This window comes from Artemia sp. Qi Xiang Cuo, chromosome 8, assembly GCF_049724085.1.
Source record: "Artemia sp. Qi Xiang Cuo chromosome 8, ASM4972408v1, whole genome shotgun sequence".
In the NCBI taxonomy this organism is placed as follows: Eukaryota; Metazoa; Arthropoda; class Branchiopoda; order Anostraca; family Artemiidae; genus Artemia; species Artemia sp. Qi Xiang Cuo.
This window is the reverse complement of record NC_142801.1, coordinates 73087839-73106540: the sequence shown is the minus strand read 5'-3', so window position 1 is coordinate 73106540 and position 18702 is coordinate 73087839. Positions and strand designations below refer to the sequence as shown.

Genomic DNA, 18702 nt, shown 5'->3' with positions numbered 1-18702 from the left:
ACCTGCCATAGAGTACCAGTGGGAAAGCCGAGTCGTGTCTATGAAAAAGCACAGAGTACGATTGGTAGAGCCGTAAGAATATTTCATGTCACTTTAAGATACGTAAAAAAGTTAAATAAATACCATGTTAAAAAAATTCAAAAATTATTTTTTAAAAATGGGGGGGGAGGGGTCCCAGTGGTCTTTGGGGGCTCGAGGGGCATTAGGGGGACCGGGGCCTTTGGGGTTGGGGTAGGGGACCTCACGAAACTGTTCAAATGGAACTTGTTTATTATAACGACCACAGAGTTTCACCCTCAAATCCTCTTCTAAAACATCTTCTAAAATCATCTTTTAAAATTTCTCTAACTGTTTAGCCGAAATAATTCCCTAAAATTTCTAAAAAGGTTTCACCCATTTCAACTTATAAAATGGGTTTAGAATGGACATTAAGAAAATAACTTGTTCTGAAAAGATATAATAAAGCCTTAAAAAAGTATTAAAAATGGGGGCTCTGGGGCCTTTGGGACGCCGGGGGCCCTTGGGGGGGCCGGGAGGACTGTTGGGGTGCCGGGGGGACTCTGGGGGCGGGGGGCTTCGTTGGGGTTTGGGGTAGGGGGATCGGAGCCCGTTGGGGTAGGGGACCTCACGACACTGTTCAAATGGAACTTGTGTATTATAACGACCACAGAGTTTCACCCTCAAATCCTCTTCTAAAACATCTTCTAAAATCATCTTTTAAAATGTCTCTAACTGTTTCGCCGAAATAATTCCCTAAAATGTCTAAAACGTTTTCGCTCAAATAACCCCTAAACGTAATTTCAGCGTGTTCCTTTTGTTTTTGGCATCCCTGCACTGTCACATTTGAAATTACTGGGAAACCCTTTCCCGTGTTAATCTCTTCATCTCTAAGATCAAAACATTCGCCGGAAACAATTCTCCTGGTCGAACTCCAAAGATATTAATAAACTTCGTCCCGAAGACAATTCTCCTTGGAAACAATAAATTAATCCCCCTTTCGTGAATCAATAATTCCAGAAACAATTCTCCTGGTCGAACTCCAAAGATATTAATAAACTTCGTCCCGGAGACAATTCTCCTTGGAAATTCTCTTAATTTCTGTAGGGGGAAGGAATTTTGGTACTTGTTTATTATGCACCACTCACTCAAGTTTGCGCTGTGTAAAAGTCGAGAACGAATCCGTTTCTTCGTTAGTTTTTTTCAGCTTAGCGCGAACCAAGACAAAGACAAGTGACAGAATATATGGGAAACATACAATTTGGGCTATGAATTTGCACATAGGAGGGGGGTAAAGTATTTGGACAATTTGAAGTCAGAACAGTTCTTTCTAGGTAAATGGCCACTAGAAAATTATAGACTAGTCTCAATGATTAAATTTTGTTGGAGAGTCGTCCAGCTACCGAGTGTCAGGTTGCTTAAGGCAGCTTATGAAGATTTACTCCCACGGGGGAAGAAAGATCATGGTCACTAAAAATAAAAGACATTTTAGACAAAACAGGGTTTTTGGTTCGGAAAGAAGGTAGAGGACCAATGGATATAAATGCAAATTGGGAGAAGGATATTAAGATAGTACTAGAGATTCAAGTGATCCAAATGTGGAATGAAGAGATAAAAAATCAAAAACATTAAAGTTTTATAATGATGTTAAGGTGGTTTATGAGCAGGAGTTCTACCTTAAGCTCAATTTACCACCTAGATATTTGACGTTGTGGATGCAGCTCAGGGCTAATTTCCTGCCAATTAGCGCAATATTTAAAAGATATTCTAAAGAAAGATGTTCCAATGAAGAAAGATATACTTGCCCGCTTTGCAGAGTTAAAGAAGATTATTTGGTGCATTGCTTGAGCCAGTGCTAGAGCTCTCTACGATAACGGAAAGGATATTTGGGAAAAATGAATTGATGCTTCCGGGTGTCTTAAATAGTGCGCCGCCACAGTTTGTTTGTAGAATAGGGATATATCTGGAAATTTTGTTAAATAAAAAAAAAATCCCAGTATAAGCCAAATGTAATGTTTCATTTAAATGTTTTTTCCAAATGTTAAGTGTTTTGTTCTTTTCAAAGTTTACGTCATTTGTGCCTTTCATTTATGTTATTTTACTGTGTTCATGGCCGTATATTTGGCATTAAAATACACTTATCTATCTATCTATCTAATATGCAGAATAATTGTACTTAAAACATTTTGCATGCAAACCCGCTATACTTTACCCCCCCCCCCAAATGTGCAAATCTATAGCCAAAATTTGTTTCTGAAGTAATGAAGAATCTAACGAAAAACCGGTTTATTCTCAGCGTTTTCCTCGGACGGGGGGGGGGGCATTTTCCTCGTTGGGGTGGGGGGTATTTTCCGTAGGGGGGCATTTTCCTCGTTGGGGTGGGGGGTATTTTCCGTAGGGGGGCATTTCCCTCGGGGGATTATTTCCAGGGGGATATTTTCCACGGGGGGAGGGGCTATTTGCCACGGGGAGTATTTTCCGGGGGTTATTTTCCACGGGGGTATTTTCTAGGAGAGGGAGTAAACGCCGGGAGGGGGGGGGTTAAACGCCGGACACCAACGGTTTCAAGCTCATATGTTCAAAAATGTGGAATTTTGTATTTTTGTCAGAAGAAAGATCACGGATGCGTGTTTATTTATTTTTTTCCAGAGGTGATCGTATCAATCCAGTGGTTCTATAATATCGAGAAAGGGCTCATTTGGACGGAAATTCAAAGTTCCAGTGCCTTCTTTAAGTGACCAAAATAATCGGAGGGCAACTAGACCCCCTCCCTCAAAATCATCTGACCAAAATTATAAGATAGCCATTTTTTTCAGCATAGTTGAAAGGCCGAATAACTATGCCTTTGGAAAATTTGGAAGTTACAAAATTTGCCCATTGTTTACGTATAGCATTTGTTATTGGGAAGTATGCACACATTTTTCGGCTGGGGATGGGGGAATTTTTCTACTAGTGGGATTTTCCACGGGGATAATTTTCCATGGGCAGGGTAGTTTCCAGGGGGTGAATTTTTCAGGGGATATTTACACTGTGGGAATTTGCCAGAATTCCTATAGGAAATTCTTCTTATGTCTTGCTTTCTCTTTGCCGACTAAATTTTACGCATGAAAATGTTAAGGATAATTTTCCGGGGATAAATTTTCCTCAAGATCGAACTGTCTAGAGAATAAATCCGTGAGGAAGAGGGATTTTTCCCGTGAATGTGTAAGTGAAACTTCCCGGCACTAATTAAAAAACAATCAGAAATTAAATTAAAAAAGACAAGTCTTTTTAACTGAAAGTAAGGAGCAACATTAAAACTTAAAACGAACAGAAATTATTACGTATATGAGGGGGATTGCTCGTCCTCAACATCTCGCTCTTTACGCTGCAGTTTGACCTTTGTCTCAATTCTTTAAGAGCGACTCCTTAAGCACTATGTTCGTTTAAATAGAACAATAAGAAGCTTTTTTCAACAATACTAAAAAAAACTTTAGCCTAAAGAGCGAGGTGCTGAGGAAGAGCAACCCCCTTCATCTACGTAATAATTTCTGTTTGTTTTAATTTTCAATGTTGCTCCTTACTTTCAGTTGAAAAAAACTTTTTTTTTTAGTTAATCTATACAAGAAGCTAGTTTTTTCACAAGGCTAATAAATGCATAGGCATGTCTTTATTGTAATCTTTAGGCAATTAACAAGATAAAACACTCAAGATTCCACTCTCAAAGTAAAGCAGGAAAATTTGGCTTTGAATAGCCTAGAACAGAGGAATGATTCACATAGGCGACAAGTCCTCCAAAGGATCAGCCTTCGTCGTGCAGCAGCCTTGCAAGTATACATTTACACTTTTGAATTAAAAATAGAAATTATTTAAATTCAATATGTATTAACTAATCATAATATGAACGTTATTGGCATTAGTTATTAAATGAATTTATATTTTTGATTAAGACTTACTTAACTTAGAACTTAAAAGTTAGTTCTAGGCCCGACTTGTTCTAGGCCCGTTTCTTTTCTATGCCAAATTCCTTTTCTAGTTATAATTTCTTTTCTAGCAACGCTCGATATTAACGGGAGCAGTAGGCGGTCGGCTCCAGAGGTCTGGGTCCCGGGGTAGGCAGCACTTGGGATAGCAATGCAGGGTTTAATAGGTTCTCAAAGTGTTCTTTCCAGCGGTCAAATTACAATTTTTGAAAATTCGCTCAACCAAAAAAGAAACATTTTCAAACAAATGAAAATTCGCCCGTTTTTCAAGCTTGAAGCATCTCTTATTTGCAATATTGCGAAGCATTTGCAAAACATTGGCAGTACCGAAATACTTCAGCAGGAGGCAACCATTTCTAGAGTATAATAATCTACCAGAATACATCTTATAGCTTATTTGATGGTAACCTACTTCTTCTATAGCTTACCTTATGGTAAAAAGATGCTCCAGTAAGAACTAAAGAATAACTGTTTCCCCATTCTGAATCGTACACCCAAGAGTTACTTATATTGCTCCAAGTATGAGTTCTACTGGGAAATCCAACAATCCTATCAGGAAACTGTCTCCAAACCTAAAATTAAAAAAAACTAATTTATGAAGCTAAATACTTATTTCGAATAGGGCCATCTATATAAACAGGCTCATTCGATTGGAAATTCAAAGGGCCAGTGCCTTTTTTATAGTCGAAAGTGATTTTAGGGCAACTAGCCCCCCCCCTTCTCACGCCCACCTTTTCCCCAAACACATCCAATCAAAATTTTGAGATAGCCATTTTGTTCAACGTAGTTGAAAGTTCTGAAAATTAGGTCTTTGAGTATGACAACCCCCCATAGCCCTCAGGGTAAGGGTTATAAGTTATGCCCTCGGGGCATATAATGTTTTCATAGAAAGCGTTGTCGTAGAAAATTCAAAAGAAACTTCGAATAGGACCACCTATATAAAGTCTTTCATAGGGGAAGGGGGGGGGGAGTTGTAATCATTTACGACGGGAGGTTGTTAAAGTTGCATATTTTCCAGAAAAGCGCTGTATAATTTCGAATGTTGCAAGATGCTGGATTTTTGGCATATTTTATACCTTTCTTTGAGCAGCACTGTAGAAAGAAATGAGGTCTTTAGAAGTGAGGTAGGTTTCAAATAGACATAATAAACATTGAAAAAAAAAACTGAAGACACAATCTGAAATGAAATAGCAAAACCCTTTAAATTGGTATTATTTTGGTTAGTTGTGATTCCTTAGAATAGTCAAAATCTAGAAGACATTTTAAATATACGATACAAGTTGTACACATTAAATAATACAATTATTGCTTAAAAAAAATTTATTAGTTTTGAATTTCCCATCGAAACTTCAAAATTAGATTTAGAGCTATTTTAGATCTGGTAATGTATACATTTCGACTACACTTGGTTTAAACTTCATATTTAGATTTAGTGTCATTTTATAAAAATAGGTAGATATAATAAATAGATGGATAGAAATAGATAGAAAAACAGATTTATTCAGCAAACAGTACTTCAACAATAAATCTGAGCGATAAAAGCCAATTTATCATCAAATATCCCCCACCCCCTCCACATGGCTCTCATCGCTCAAAACCAAGTCAGAAAAAAATTCCCAGCCCAATAAACAAAACAAACACACATTCGCAGCTTGGCCTAGAGACACGTAACATACGTAGGCACTAAAACATAAATTACCTAGAGATAAAAAAAACTTTCACAATTTTCTGAAGACACCAACGAGTTATCCTTTTTAGATGACTCACGCACAATATTCCAGGCAGTGTGAGAAGCAGTTAGAAAATTTAAGTCTAGCCTGACTGATGTATTTGATTTACATAAGTGTTTATATTTAGAGTCGTCTCATTTATTCAACTGACCAGTAATCTAAACTTGTTTGATTAAGGTTTTATTTTTTTTCGGCTAGTGTGTTCTGTTATTTTTCTTACCCTTACACTCTCCGATGTTAAAGGTTAATAAAATATTTAAATTAAATAGGATCCATCATGATTTTATGGGGAATCTGATTAAACAAATGGTTTTAGCATCTTACAACTAACTGCACGGTGACACCAAAATGTATAGAGATGCATATAGGCTATGTCCATCTACAGATTTGTACTCTGATATAGGTCAGAACAGCCTCTGGCGATTCAGCAAATAAAACACTCAGCTGTAGTATTTCCACATGAAACCGTCAGTTAAATTATTAACAGACATTAAGTTCATCAAGTTAATGAACTACTTTGACGAAATACTAAGTTAATTAATTTCGTTAAGACAATAAGTTAATTACAAATCATTAAGTTAAATTACTTAATTAATTTTCTTCCCTTCGTTGTCACTATTCATCATCTCATCATAATATTTGATGATGAATTATTTTATGATTATTTGATTGTTGATTAATTTGATTGATTGATTATTTGATGAAATATTTGATGATGATAAGCATATTTGAATTTTCTTTTTTGTAGTGCAGTAAGTTCTTTTTTTTAAAGTGCTTTTCAATTGTCATTTCTTTCTTCTTCTTTATTAAAGGTCAAACTTAAATTCTTGGTTCGTTCAAGCTTTGCTTTCTAATGGATTAAGTGAATTTCTTAAGCGCATTTAGTTTCTTTCTTAACTTAGTAGTGCTTTAAGCTTCTTTGAGTTTGTGGTTCATAAGGTTCAAAGTGCATCTTTTTTTATTACAATTTTCGCGGCTCCATCGACAAAGATGATATGCCACTAGTCCAAGTAATTTCCTCATTTTATTTTATGCTCGCCTTTGAATGTTTGTTGTACCTTCGCTTGAATGTTTCTAGCGAGTGGTTTCCAGGACTTACCTCAGCTGGGAGGCTATTCCAGGTGGCAGTGGCTCGTCTGACGAAGTCCATATTTAGGTATTCCCGATTGGATGTACCCAATCGGGAGTCATACCGGGCTGTATTTTGACGAGATTCCTTTAAAGGCTTTGCTCCTTCAGGAGCAAGCTTCGATAACTCATCTGACTGAGGGGAATGCACGTATTTGTAAGAGACTAACATAATTACCAGGTTGAACCGATCCTGGATTGATTGCAAGGGTTTTGCACCAGGGTTTCCAGAAGTTGCTGTGCGAGCTGTTCAATTTTGAGCACGGTGAAGAGAAGCGATATGGCTATTTGGTAGCACCGGCAAAAAGAGGGTATGCATGTTTCATGACTGGTCTGATTCATGACTTGAAAAGAGGCAATATGGACTCATCACGGAGGATACTTGTTCATCTTAGGATAACTCCTAGCTTCCTGGAGCAAAAGGATTTCACTTTGTTGGAGAGCAAATGTTCTTTCTTTTGGGAAGAAAAAAGAAACAGAGCATATGTTTCTTTAAAGTCCTGTTTAAATTTCTGGCTCACTCAAGCTTTGCTTTTGAGCCTTATTATTTATTTATAATGATTCTATGTTAAATTATTAAACACTAACAAATTAATGAACGAATGAGAGAAAATAAAACTTAGCTTTAGTACCGCAAAAGATATTTTGAAAATGGTAGCATTTTTCAAATAAATTTCAAAATGAACAGCATTAAAAACAGAAAGTAAAAATCTCTAGGGTTTGAAATGTAGGAAAATTACCATAAACACTACATTGCAACTATCATAAAATGACAAGTAAAATCAAGCAGAGCCATTTTATCGCCATTGTATGTTTTTCCAGCCGCTTCATGTGGAACAGGTGGATCAGAATAACTAATTCCATACGAATCGCCATAATTTTTGTACCATAATTTTGGTATCATAATTATGGTACATAATTTTGGTACCACAATTTCGGTACTTTTTTGACTGACCGTAAATTAACCAATAAACTGAAAGAAATGTATTTGCATACCATTTGCCAGGGCTAGAAACAAAGGCTCAAATGGCTAGGCCATGTTTGCGGATAAGATGACTAGGCCATATTTTGGCGATGTCACTGCTCATAACACTAAGCTTGTGCTAATTTGTTGATATTTCTTTCGAATTTGAAGCCAAATGATTCTAAGCTACAAACGTGAGATTGTTTTAGAAAAACTTTGGCATCAGGAGAATAAAAATAGGCATGACAAAAAAAAGAAAGAAGGATATGTAACACCATAATAAAATGGCATTTGCACAAATGACATTATATAAATATATTCATATATTTTAATAAAGAATAACAATAGATTAACTTCACTTTAATAAAAAAAATATTAAAGTTCAATAAGTCAATATATACGTTTGCGATTCTACCTACACCAGAGGCACGAGCCAATACTTTATCTGAATTTAACATGGGAATGTATTGTTAAGTTTCTTTTTAAAACTTAAAAAGAAAGTTCAATAAGAGTTTAAGACAATCAATAGACAGGTGTGTATACGGAGGCACCTAAAAGGGGGTAAGCATAGCATATATGAATACGTAACCTAACCTAATCTAGGTAACGCCCTTCCCTAAACCCCCCAAAAAACAATCGTTTAAATATTGTAAACTCAATGAGAAACCACGTTTCGTTTCTGGTTTCTTTGTACAGTCTATACGGTACAAGTGCTAACTGTATTAATATTGTACTATTCTGTACTAATGGAGACCCGAGAGAAACAAGAGTCACTGTGCGAGGGCCAAATATCTGAAAATCAGACCGAGGGGAGAGATGCAAACTGCGAGGACCAGTCATAGCAAGGGAACGGATGCTAGACAGATTAATACCATAAATTTTATTTAATGACCAAATCTGAAGGTATTTTCCGACATTTTTTGCCTTTAAAAAAATTTCCTTCAATTCAATTCAATTTATTCAAATAAAAATGAAACATAACACCAATAATAATAAAGATCCTGGAAGCGAACTTGTTGAGGACCATAACAACAAAAAATTGAAAATGAAGAAGAGGGAAAAAAAGAAAAAAGAAAGAGAAAACAAGGGTGAATTAAAGCAAATTGATTAAAAAATTAAAAAATTATAATATCAAAGTTTAGTAACATTGTCATACAGCGTGCGAAAACTTGTGGATAGGTCGACACTGGAGGGTATTATATTCCTTTGAAGTATAGATTTATAAATGGGGGATCGCTGGGCGGAGCCAGAGACACACTTGGGGACAATAAAGGAACGGTTGGATGGATGGAGACAGAGGATGTTCACGTTCCTTTTTTTTCAACCAGAATCAGTGAGGTCTAATCCGGTCTACAAAAAAAGGACTTTCATGCATAGTCAAAGCTCCATGTTAGCTCTTAAAACGGAACTTTCTATTAAAAGCATCAATGATGCCCAATGACCATGCCTCTTCCCCCCCCTCCCTCAGTCTCATCCTTTCTTTCAAATTACTGAGTTCTTTATACCATTTATGGATTTGAACTCTGTTGATTTAAATTGTTTAATTTTTTTTTCATAGTGTAGCTTTAAATTTTAATTAACTCTTCAGACGGTTTCGCCATTTTTTTTTTTTTTGGTATCTCGTTTTCCTTCTGATTGAAAAGCGTTGAATACATATTTTTTGTTACTTTGATTTACACTTTGCAAATCAAATTTGTATCCCATGCTCTACCCATTCCTAATCTTTTCTAGGCCAATTTTAGCATTTTTTAAAAAATCTTGCCAATATTCTTAACGTTTTCCCACGTATATCTCGTGGAAAGTGTACAGTAATAAAGCGGGACAACATAGCCGATCCCCGAAATTACGGGGTAGGTTCATATAAATATTCAAGGTGTGCGTATCACTTATAATTGAGAGCCTTTTACACCCTTCGTTCAATCTATAGGCCTACATCTATGGGAACCTTAAGTGGAACTGTCTCAAAGCTAGGCAGAGATACAAAAGGCTGGTAGAGTTTCTTTAAACGGAAGAAACCGATTTGTCAATACATTTTTACTAGATCTTATAATGGTCAAAGGCATACAAATCTCAGGCAACTGATCTCCTAAAATACACAAATTCAAATTATTGCAGAAGGATCTCACTTTGAGAAAAAGTGATTTTGCTCAAATTAATAAATTAATAATGTAAATTTGACATTAATAATTTACTCATTTTATAATTAATCATTATTAAAGGTACTTGTATGATATACCCCCTGCAGCTCAAGTTGTTCATTCATTGACGCAGAATAAACCGGTTTCTTTCGCTAGTTTCTTTTAACTTAGCGTGAGAAAGACAAAGAGAACTGACAGAAGAGATTGGAAATACATAGTTTGGGCTATATATTTGCACATTAGGGGGATGGGGGTAAAGTATTTGGAAAGTGTGAAGTCAAAAACATACTTCATAATATCAAAATAATTGTAGCTAACACATTTTACATCCAGACACGCTGTACTTCACCCCCTCTCCCCTAATGTGCAACTATACAGCCCAAATTTGTTTCTAAAGTATTATATTTTTATTATACTGAGGTATATTTTATTAGGATTAACCTAACTTTAATTCTTGAGCAGCAGGGGGTATATCCTACAAGTACCTTATTAAATTCAAAATATGCATTTAAACTTTTGAATTCAAAATAGAAATTATTTAAATTCAGTATTTACTAACTAATCACAATATGAACGTTATTGGCATTAGTTATCGTACGTACTTCTATACCTCCATCCCATGATTTTCTCACTCCATCCTCTGAGTTCGGGATCTTGTGCGTATATGACATTTATTTTCAATGCTCCAGTTCATCTGGAGCTGATACTCCGAATCAGATATCCGAATTCCAGTTCATCGATGGTAAGCATGTTAATATCATCATCTAAAGAAAGTACGGCCTCGGTTTGAATTTCTTTATATGGAAGAAATCGATTTGTCAGTATGTTTTTGCTAGATCTTATAATGGTCAAAGGTTTACGAATCTCAGGCCACTGATCTCCTAAAATACACAATTTCAATATTAATTAATTAATCAATATATGAAGCGTTAATTTGTTAGTTATTAAATAATTTCAGATTTTTTATTCAGACCATTGATCCCCTAAAATAAACACATTTTATTAAATTGATATTATATATTTAAACTATTGAATTCAAAATAGCAATTATCTCAATTCAATAATAATCAATTAATGAAAATAAGAATGTTAATTGTATTAGTTATTAAATAAATTTAGATTTTCAATTTAGCCCATTGATTTCCTAAAATACACAAATTACTAATTATTATTGAATTTAAATTGTATATTTAAACTATTAAATTCAAAATAAAAATTATTTCAATTCAATGGAAGTTTTTATTTGTTAAATAAACTCATATTTTTTATTCAGACTGACTTAACATACTTAAATTAAAGGTTAAAACCTAGTTGCTCTTGTACTTCCAGAGTCGCTAAGGGCATCCAAGAAGAGCCTCTAGTCTATTCTCAGCACAGTATAAATACTAAACAGTAGCGAAAATTTGTTTTAGAAATGGGCCACATCAAAGCGCACGGGAAGGGATTTTCCCATTGCGGCATAGCAACAACTTCAGTTGCAACTTGGCATTCAATCAGATCCCAGCACAGATATGAAATTTTTGCTGTGAATCAGATCAACATTTACTATCCTTCCCCCTTACGAAAGAACGATTTGTAGAAGTTTCTAATGGAGGGGGGGGTTTAATAAAAAAGTTATTTGTTCTTATATTTTCTGGTGTTTCCTTATATGGGAAATTTCATCTAATTAATTCAATGGGGAAATTCAGTGAAACTCTTAGTTGATGGTTCGCGAGTGGCTTACCTGAGTGGAGACGGAACTTCTTGTGTGGGGAGTTTAAACTAGCGGTTCAAATAGGGAGCTTGCATTAATGGCCATACTAAGTCAAAATCAGATTGAGAGGTGTCTGGTTCCCTTGAGAGCGAGTGGAGCCACAAGGACTAACTATCTTGAGAAATACTAACATAGAGAGAATAAAATAAGAAAGTAATGTATTTTATTTGTACTCACATAATCGTCACAGAGCTTGGTGGTAATACCGAGACACTTTACAGTCAAAGACACTTAGGAAAATGGTTCACTTGGGCAATACAAATAACGTTCAATACGACTGTTTTGATTCACGAAAAAATCATATAATAGACTGAAAAAATGTCTGTAATAAGACTGGCATAAGACTCCTCTAAGACTGAAAAAAGACTGCACTAAGACTCAAAGAAGACTGGCACAAAATTGCTAAGTTCTAGCTATCTACTCTTTCCAATTTCGCCAGAGGTTACGTTCAGGCGTTACTAACAAGTATATTTTACAGATTCTATTGGCTCTTTTATATGTTCTATGTTACTATTGGGTAGTGATATACCAATGGGCTACTTGGGTTTAATTAAAATTTATGACTTTTAGGATATCACTTTGGAATTTTTCTCAACAAAACAAAGTTCTACATTGTAATTTTTTGCTAGCGACCTGTCACTTAGTTTCCGGAAGGCTTATAATTTATTTCTGTGAAAGTTGTTAAAGGAAAATACGATTTAATTACATTGAGATGTTTATTCTGATATTTTTCAGAACAAACAAAGTTTTACACTGTAGCTTTTTGCTAATGAGGATAATAAATTCTACCATCTCTTGATGGTTTGGTATTTCAAGCTCTAAAGATTTAAATTAGATTGTTAGTCACCTGTCATGTAAGATTTGGTCAAACTGATATTTATTGCATACATTGGCGACGCAAAGGCGGATTTATTTATTAAATTTTCTGTGGGAAAGATTCTTACAATGTATGTCTGAATTAGATACATTTGTTTCACTATGTTAAATTGGACGCTTGAGTCTTGCTTGATCTTTAGGTTACTTGAATTTTTCAGGTTCATATTTTGGGTGATTTTATTTTTTACCTGAGTAATTTTAATTAGAAAATTTTGAGGTTTTTGAAAATTGATCCCATTACATATTATCCTTCCCATTCTTAACGATGTCCTCATCGTTTTGTTATGCTACTCTCTCTACACTTTCAAATTTTGATTTTTCTTTAAAAGAATTTATCTGAGTATTCATTACTTGAATTAGCTCTGCTTTGGTAAAATTTATATCTTTTTTTTTCCATATCCCCGATTGCTCTATTAGACTACACATATAACAACATTACATTAAAGTCCGTCACCTACTCACTCGATTTGGCGAAGGGGCCAAAGAGTTTCTATTGACTAACACACTAGGTTATATGATTACATAATAATTATTATTTCCTCCAGCTAACACTAAGATTACCTTCACCTGATATGCTAATAATTCTACATGGTTTTATTAATAAAGTTCTGCTTTTGTAATTATTTTACTACTTGACGTGTTACGTGTTCGCTACTTCTAATACTAGTTTATACTTCCACCTGACGCTACATTGGTACGATAAGTATCTGACTTCAAAAGCACCTAACTACATCTAAATTTTTGACACATTGATATGTATGAATGAAAATAATTTGCAAGAAAAACTTTGACACATTAATAGGTTTAAATTTAATGTCTGATTGCAACACTAAGCTTATGTAATTTACACTTATTTTCATTTGTTTTATGAAACAATTCTCAATATTCACTAAAGTTACAAGTTAGATACATAAGATTCACACTTACTTCATCATTCTACGTGTCTATAATACTCACATACGTTATCACTCTTACTTTGGGCTTCCATTCAATTAATTATTGGGTTGGCTAATTGTTTATGGTTTGTCTTCTTGGTTTTTCGCTTTTTGGCACTTGTTCCTTGGGATGAGTGTTTATGTTGTTCGTACATATGACAACTTGCACAAAATTGTCCGTGCGTGGGTTGCTACGTCATATTCGAGGGGTTGATATTATAGATTCGTTGAAATGTTTCATGGGTACATAACCCTTGGGGAATCATTACATGAATTGGGTATTTTGATCAATGGGCTGGATATCTCTTCTTGGACACTTCTATCCTCGGGAAAATCTAATACTCGTACAGTCTGTGTTTCCCGTAAGTTGTTCACGTTTAGTCCTTCTTTTGTGTTACGCCATGTAAGGGTAATTATGGTTGGAACAGAATGTTATCTCAGATTCTATGTTTGACGCATTGTCTTTGATTTTTAATGATACACAATCATTGAGGGCTTAGTCATTTGGATTTTGGCTAAAATAACTTGGTTGGGTCTCTTCTTTAACGCTTTATTTTGGGAAAGTTTGCACGTACAGTTTATATTTCCCACAAAATTGATTATGATTGGTTCTTCATTTCATGGAGGATAGTTTGGTTTTGTGACATCTAATAATGATTGGATATGGTCACAATTTAAGCTTTGGATCTTGTTCAATATATTGTCTCTGATTTGGGGCTTAAGAAATATAATCTTTGAGGGATTGACTCCCGGGTCATTCTTGGTTTGTCGATATTGTTCGGAATCGTGTTACCTGGCTTGTGTTACTAGGCTTGGGTGACTTGGATTGTCATCAGGATATTGTCTTCAGGGGTTTCCTTGGTGAGTACTTGTCGGTGGTTGACGAATGATGAGAGTAGATGCTACTGGGTTGTATCCGTGTTGCCTGCTGGTACACCAATAATTAATTTGCACTGATTACTCTGCTTCCTGGAATATAAATATCTGGGCAGAATCATATGCTCTTTATAATGACACAAGTTAAAAACGCATACAGCAATAATACACCATTTATACGAGATTATATGGGGACTATTATTTGAAATCATAGTCGTGATTAGTCGTACTAATAATATCAATTTAATATGGGTACAGTTAAACTCAAAGATAAGATGAATAAAAGGAATTTTCATTCTTTTACATGCATATTGCAGCAACACTAGATTACTACGAGATAATCTAAGTAATCATAAGAAAAATGATTATGTTTACAAAAAATAACACAATATGAGATTTTCAAAATTTGGTGATTATATATATATACTTGTATATATGTGCATTTGACATCTGTTCAATATTTGATACATTTTTAAATGTTATTCAACACTCATCTACTTTAACATTTACTTTTCTATTATATAACTACATGCGAGGTAGGTTACATGGCTTTATGAGAGGTTTCGATTTACTATAAATTTTCAAGTCTTTACTGTTTGCGCACGTCCAAGCCACTTAAGAAATACATCTTTGCAGTTGCATGGGTTTACACAAACAATAAGTAGCGATTTGGGACTGGACATGGCACGAATGAGGACCTCTACTCTCATTCGTTCGATCATATCCTCCCTCTTTTTTTTGCTTAAGGGTTATCAGGGAGTTCCGGGCTTAGGTTTTGCATCTCAATCGGCTCGATGTGATCTGACTTTGCTCTTTTTCTACGCGTTATTCTCAAAATTCTTCCGTAATTTAGGTTCAATATGATTCTTATAGAATACGAGATCATGAATACGAATCCTACCGTTTGGAGGATATACCACCAAAAATTTGTTGAAAATAGTCTATATCTACTTTCTACATACGTCAATCTTTGGTCTTCATTAGTAGATAGGGGAATTTGAGAGTCTAAGGCTTCTTTTATTTTTTTTAGTGGTAAGGTTCCCTTGACATTCTCTGTTTTTGACAATATTGCGGTTTTCACTTCTTCGTTTTTGATATTAGGAATTGTATATGATAAATTGACTGGTTTGAAATTGACCACCTTGGGACTTATTATATTCGTGCTCGTGGTTATTAGTGGTGTTTGTACCGTGTCTTCTTTGGTTACCAGTCGGCATCCCTGTTTTATTGTTATTGTTCCCACGTCTTGTAATAGTAGTTCAGCTCTGTAGCTTGGATCGATTCTTTCTGTGTTATTATAACAAGAGATAGTCCCAACTGTTTCTTTTGGAACAGAAAATAGCCATAGGTCATTTCTAAGATGAATAAATATTTCCCGTTTAGTACTACCTACTAGCGTTTCACATAAATTGGGGATTTCTTCTTGTTGAGTCTCTTTTAAAAATATATCTAACATACAGGATCCAGGTTTTACGTTATAAATAGGCAGGGTTAGTTGACATACTAGGTTTTTGAATGTTACACATTCCTTAAGGTCCTGTGGATTTGCTACGGCATATTTTCTCCTATCTTGGTCAACTAGTAAGTGTTCCGCTTCGGGGGTGATAGTCATGAACGAATTAGTTCTACCTATATTGGCTGGAAACGTAGAAATTTTATACGAGTCATATATGGATTGTTGATTTATTAATGGAATCGTTACTACTGCAAATAGTTGTTCGTTTATTTTCGTGATGTGAACCTTTAGTTTGGTGTAATAGTGGAACAGGTTAGCTACTTTTGGCTCTGTTGGTAGATGTGGACCGAATGTTAAATGTGTTTTTATTTCATCTAGGTTATTTTTTAGGTTCGAAGGTTCCACGAGGTCATATGACAAGGTTCCTCCAGTAAGGGCGAATAATGCAAATTCAAATTTGCTGACGTCAGTTGCCAGGTTAAGTAATGACATTGTCACTATGTCTAGTGATACCATAGTAAGGCTTGAATTAGAAATCAAACGATCTACTTCATTTTTCAAATAATTCATTATGTTTACTGTCTTTGATATTTTCTTCGAGATTGCCTCAATTTTGTCTCTCTGATAATTGGCTATACTGGCTTGTATTTTTTGGACATGTAAGGTCACGTTCATGGTGTTATTTAGTTTTCCTACGTTTTCCCTTAGGATATTTAGGTCTTATTCAGTCGATAGCCCAAATAAGCGTGAGGCTAATTCTCCTACGATGGGTATTAGACTAGCTGATCTGCGGTATTTGCTTTTTTGAAAGAATACCTCGAAAATTCTTATGGTACTTTGTTTTAACTTTTGTATTTCTGTATTGAATAATTCAAATAGTGCTTGCAGTCTCTGTCTATACAATATTAAGAAAGATTGGTGAATCGATACTCTTAGGGCATTTTTCTAATTTAGCTCAGGTAACGATTCGACGTAGTTTTTGGCTGGTTCGTCTGCCATGACCAATCTGGCACATGTGTACTTGCCGTCAATTGTCCAGCATTTTTCAGGTACCTATTTTTCTTTCTTTTTACTTTCAGTAAATCTCCTTTTGTTATCCGGATGGTGTCCATGAACGAATATAATTTGAGTCTCGGTATGCAATACTGGGAGTCTTGCCCTAAATTTTATATACATGTTGCCGAAGGAGTTGGTCTTTGTAAATGTTGGTCCTGTGGACCATGACCATTTTGTAAACGTCGTTGGTTTCAAATGCGTTATGGTAATTTATTTTTCTTGGGAGAATTCATTGAGTTTGATTATCTCTGGACTTGTATTGGTTGTGATATCCGTTAGCGAGGGCTGTATTACCTCTGTTCTTGTCTCGAATTTAGGGTTGGTTGTTGTGGTATTTTTCTTTTCTTGTGGCTCGTCGATAATTTTCTTTATTTCTTTTGGAGATACTTTCTTAGTAACGTTGCTCATCGTATGATCTTTCCATAGTTGCTTGAGGTATGACCATATGCTTGGTAATTCCTTTAGCATGGCGTAATTTCCATCATAGAGTTTATTTCTGTTGGAAGTTGTCAAGAAGGAACCTGTGGTGTATTTTGTCGTATTGTATTCTCTTATAGATCCGTCCTCATTACTTAGTTCTCTTTTTCTTCTGTTTCCTCTATTGTTAGTTCCTAGATCCTTATCGATCTCTGTCATTTTCTTGTCAAAGTCCTCTATTATGAATTTCGACTTTAGTTTAGGAAGAATGGGGGGTAGATTTCCTGTATTTTCCTTGTGGTGCATGTCTTTCGTGGTCTGCAAGCTTTTATCCGATTTTAAGAATTAGAATAGAGTCCTTTAATTCATTAGTATTCTTCTCTAGTCTCATTACTTGTTGAAATAGAGTTTCAAACGGTCTGGGATCCAATTTCATAAATATCTTCCTAGCATTGTGGCTTGCAAGTAACGAATTCTCATGTTTGAAGATTACTCCATGCTTTACGATATCTTGAGCTGTAGTTTGGGTAACATATATTATCATGAAATTTTTGATCCACATTCTTTTTTGCTATTTCTGGAATTAATATTTCATCAAAAATGAGATACGAAGATTTCTCGTAGTTGATCATCGACTGAGACTTCAGATTTCCATTATAGGGGATTTTCCCTTTATTTTTTTTTTATCGGGGGAGTAGACAAGGTGGGGTTAAGATTCGTGGTCGTACAATTTGTTTCTTTGCTTAGGTCGAACTTACGGCTGATTCTTAGGTTGGGGGGATAGATATTTCAGTTGCTTTCACACAAGGATTTATCTTTTAACGTAAAAGGTGCGTGGGTTAACTTAATTATTTCAATTGGGACAGTTTTTTTGATTTTTTGGTTACTTTTGATTTTGATTCATAAGTTTTTATCCTCTTAAATGTAATTTCTTTTCTTTTCGCTTTATATATTAAGCTTTTTGTATTATATAGATATTGTTTGTAGTATTTTATTTCTTGGAGGGGGTCATGTTTACCTTGGTATTTTACGCAGTTTGAATTTCCCTCAATTTTGTAAACTAATTTTTGCTTTCTACAATTGTCAAGAAGCAATAAATCTGTCTGACAAGGACCTTTAACGTACCAGTACCGAACTTTATATTGTCTTTGTAATTTTCTAATTTCATGTTGAATAAAATGGAGGTACTTGCCCTTTCTGCCGTTATATTTTATTCCTACTTTGCCTCTCGCTGGTCGATATTTGGGTGTGTTTGCTAAATTTAGACCGAATTTATAGGATTCCACGTCAAATTTCCTTAAATCATACTTGACGTCCCATTTTTTCGCGAACTCTTCATCCCCTGATTTATTTACAATGATCATTGCCTTCGAGTATATGTCGTTTTCTTTGGCGTGCTTTATACATATGAACT

General features: G+C 35.0%; 1 protein-coding gene across 1 annotated transcript in view; it reads right to left on the bottom strand.

Moving 5' to 3' along the window:
- Window positions 1–18702, bottom strand: part of LOC148949781 (exostosin-2-like) — a 98439-nt gene that overhangs the window by 41443 nt on the left and 38294 nt on the right. The window contains 2 exon segments of the mRNA XM_089093089.1: window positions 4388–4533; window positions 10636–10800. Coding sequence (XP_088949215.1) covers window positions 4388–4533; window positions 10636–10800 — 311 coding nt within the window.